Source organism: Penaeus monodon, chromosome 33 (assembly GCF_015228065.2).
Source record: "Penaeus monodon isolate SGIC_2016 chromosome 33, NSTDA_Pmon_1, whole genome shotgun sequence".
NCBI classification, from domain to species: Eukaryota; Metazoa; Arthropoda; class Malacostraca; order Decapoda; family Penaeidae; genus Penaeus; species Penaeus monodon.
Window position 1 is genome coordinate 6081722 of NC_051418.1, and position 893 is coordinate 6082614.

Here is an 893-nt window from a genome sequence, read left to right on the forward strand (position 1 = left end):
TGCAGCATAACCTTTTACTTGAAACTTTGCTTGTTTCATCCATGTAAACTACAGATTAAATAGTAAAACCATATGGCCCAAATAAATAATTGAAATTGAATGTTTCCTTGCTTTCTAATTTTTTGAGATGCAAATAACCATCAGAAAGTCTTCTTACCTTCTTTTGCTTCTACATAAATATTTCCACCATTTCCTCCTACGCCTCCAAAACGAGGGTATCCCATACCCCCACTTCCTCCTTTCACATACAATCTCAGACTATCAAGAAAACCTCTTTTCATGTGCCTCATTGTGAAGGTTACTGGAATAAATCTGAAAATAAAAGAAAAATTATTTGACATGACCATTCAAATTCATCTCTGTATAAGGTGAAAAGAAATGACTGATTCTGGAATATGAACATGACACTAAATTCCATGGTTCAAATTTATTTTCTTTTTTCAGATCTTTGAAGTAAACCTTATATGTAATTTTCTCCTTGTGAATAAAATATACCAATTTTCCTATTGATATTGATCTATAGCACAATCATCAAACATATATGATTAATCAAATAAGACCAAAAAATGTGATACAACAGTCTCTCAGTAAGAGGCATTTCAATTTTTAATGGTAAACAATGAACACATTTCCCCTCCTCTTCCTGTCCTAGAACTGTGCAGGAATTAGCATCAGTTTGCCTTGCAGTTAGTTTCACATATTCAAACACAATTCTAATTATCATTCTTAAACTGTTATCAAGGGATATACATCTTCAGACATCATTCAAGGTAATGGGAGGTAGGAGCCAAAAATAAATGAATGATTGAATGAAAAAAAAAACAGGGCAAACCTGTCAATCACATGTCAATCAATCAGGCCTACTGACACAATGCCCTACTGTCTCACACTAC

General features: G+C 33.1%; 1 protein-coding gene across 1 annotated transcript in view; it reads right to left on the bottom strand.

Moving 5' to 3' along the window:
- The window catches only part of LOC119593966 (GTP-binding protein 10-like), a 9012-nt gene that overhangs the window by 5289 nt on the left and 2830 nt on the right, over window positions 1-893 (bottom strand). The window contains exon 2 of the mRNA XM_037942987.1: window positions 158-312. Within this exon, the coding sequence (XP_037798915.1) occupies window positions 158-290 (133 nt within the window). The 5' untranslated portion in view covers window positions 291-312. The remainder of the gene's footprint in view (window positions 1-157; window positions 313-893) is intronic.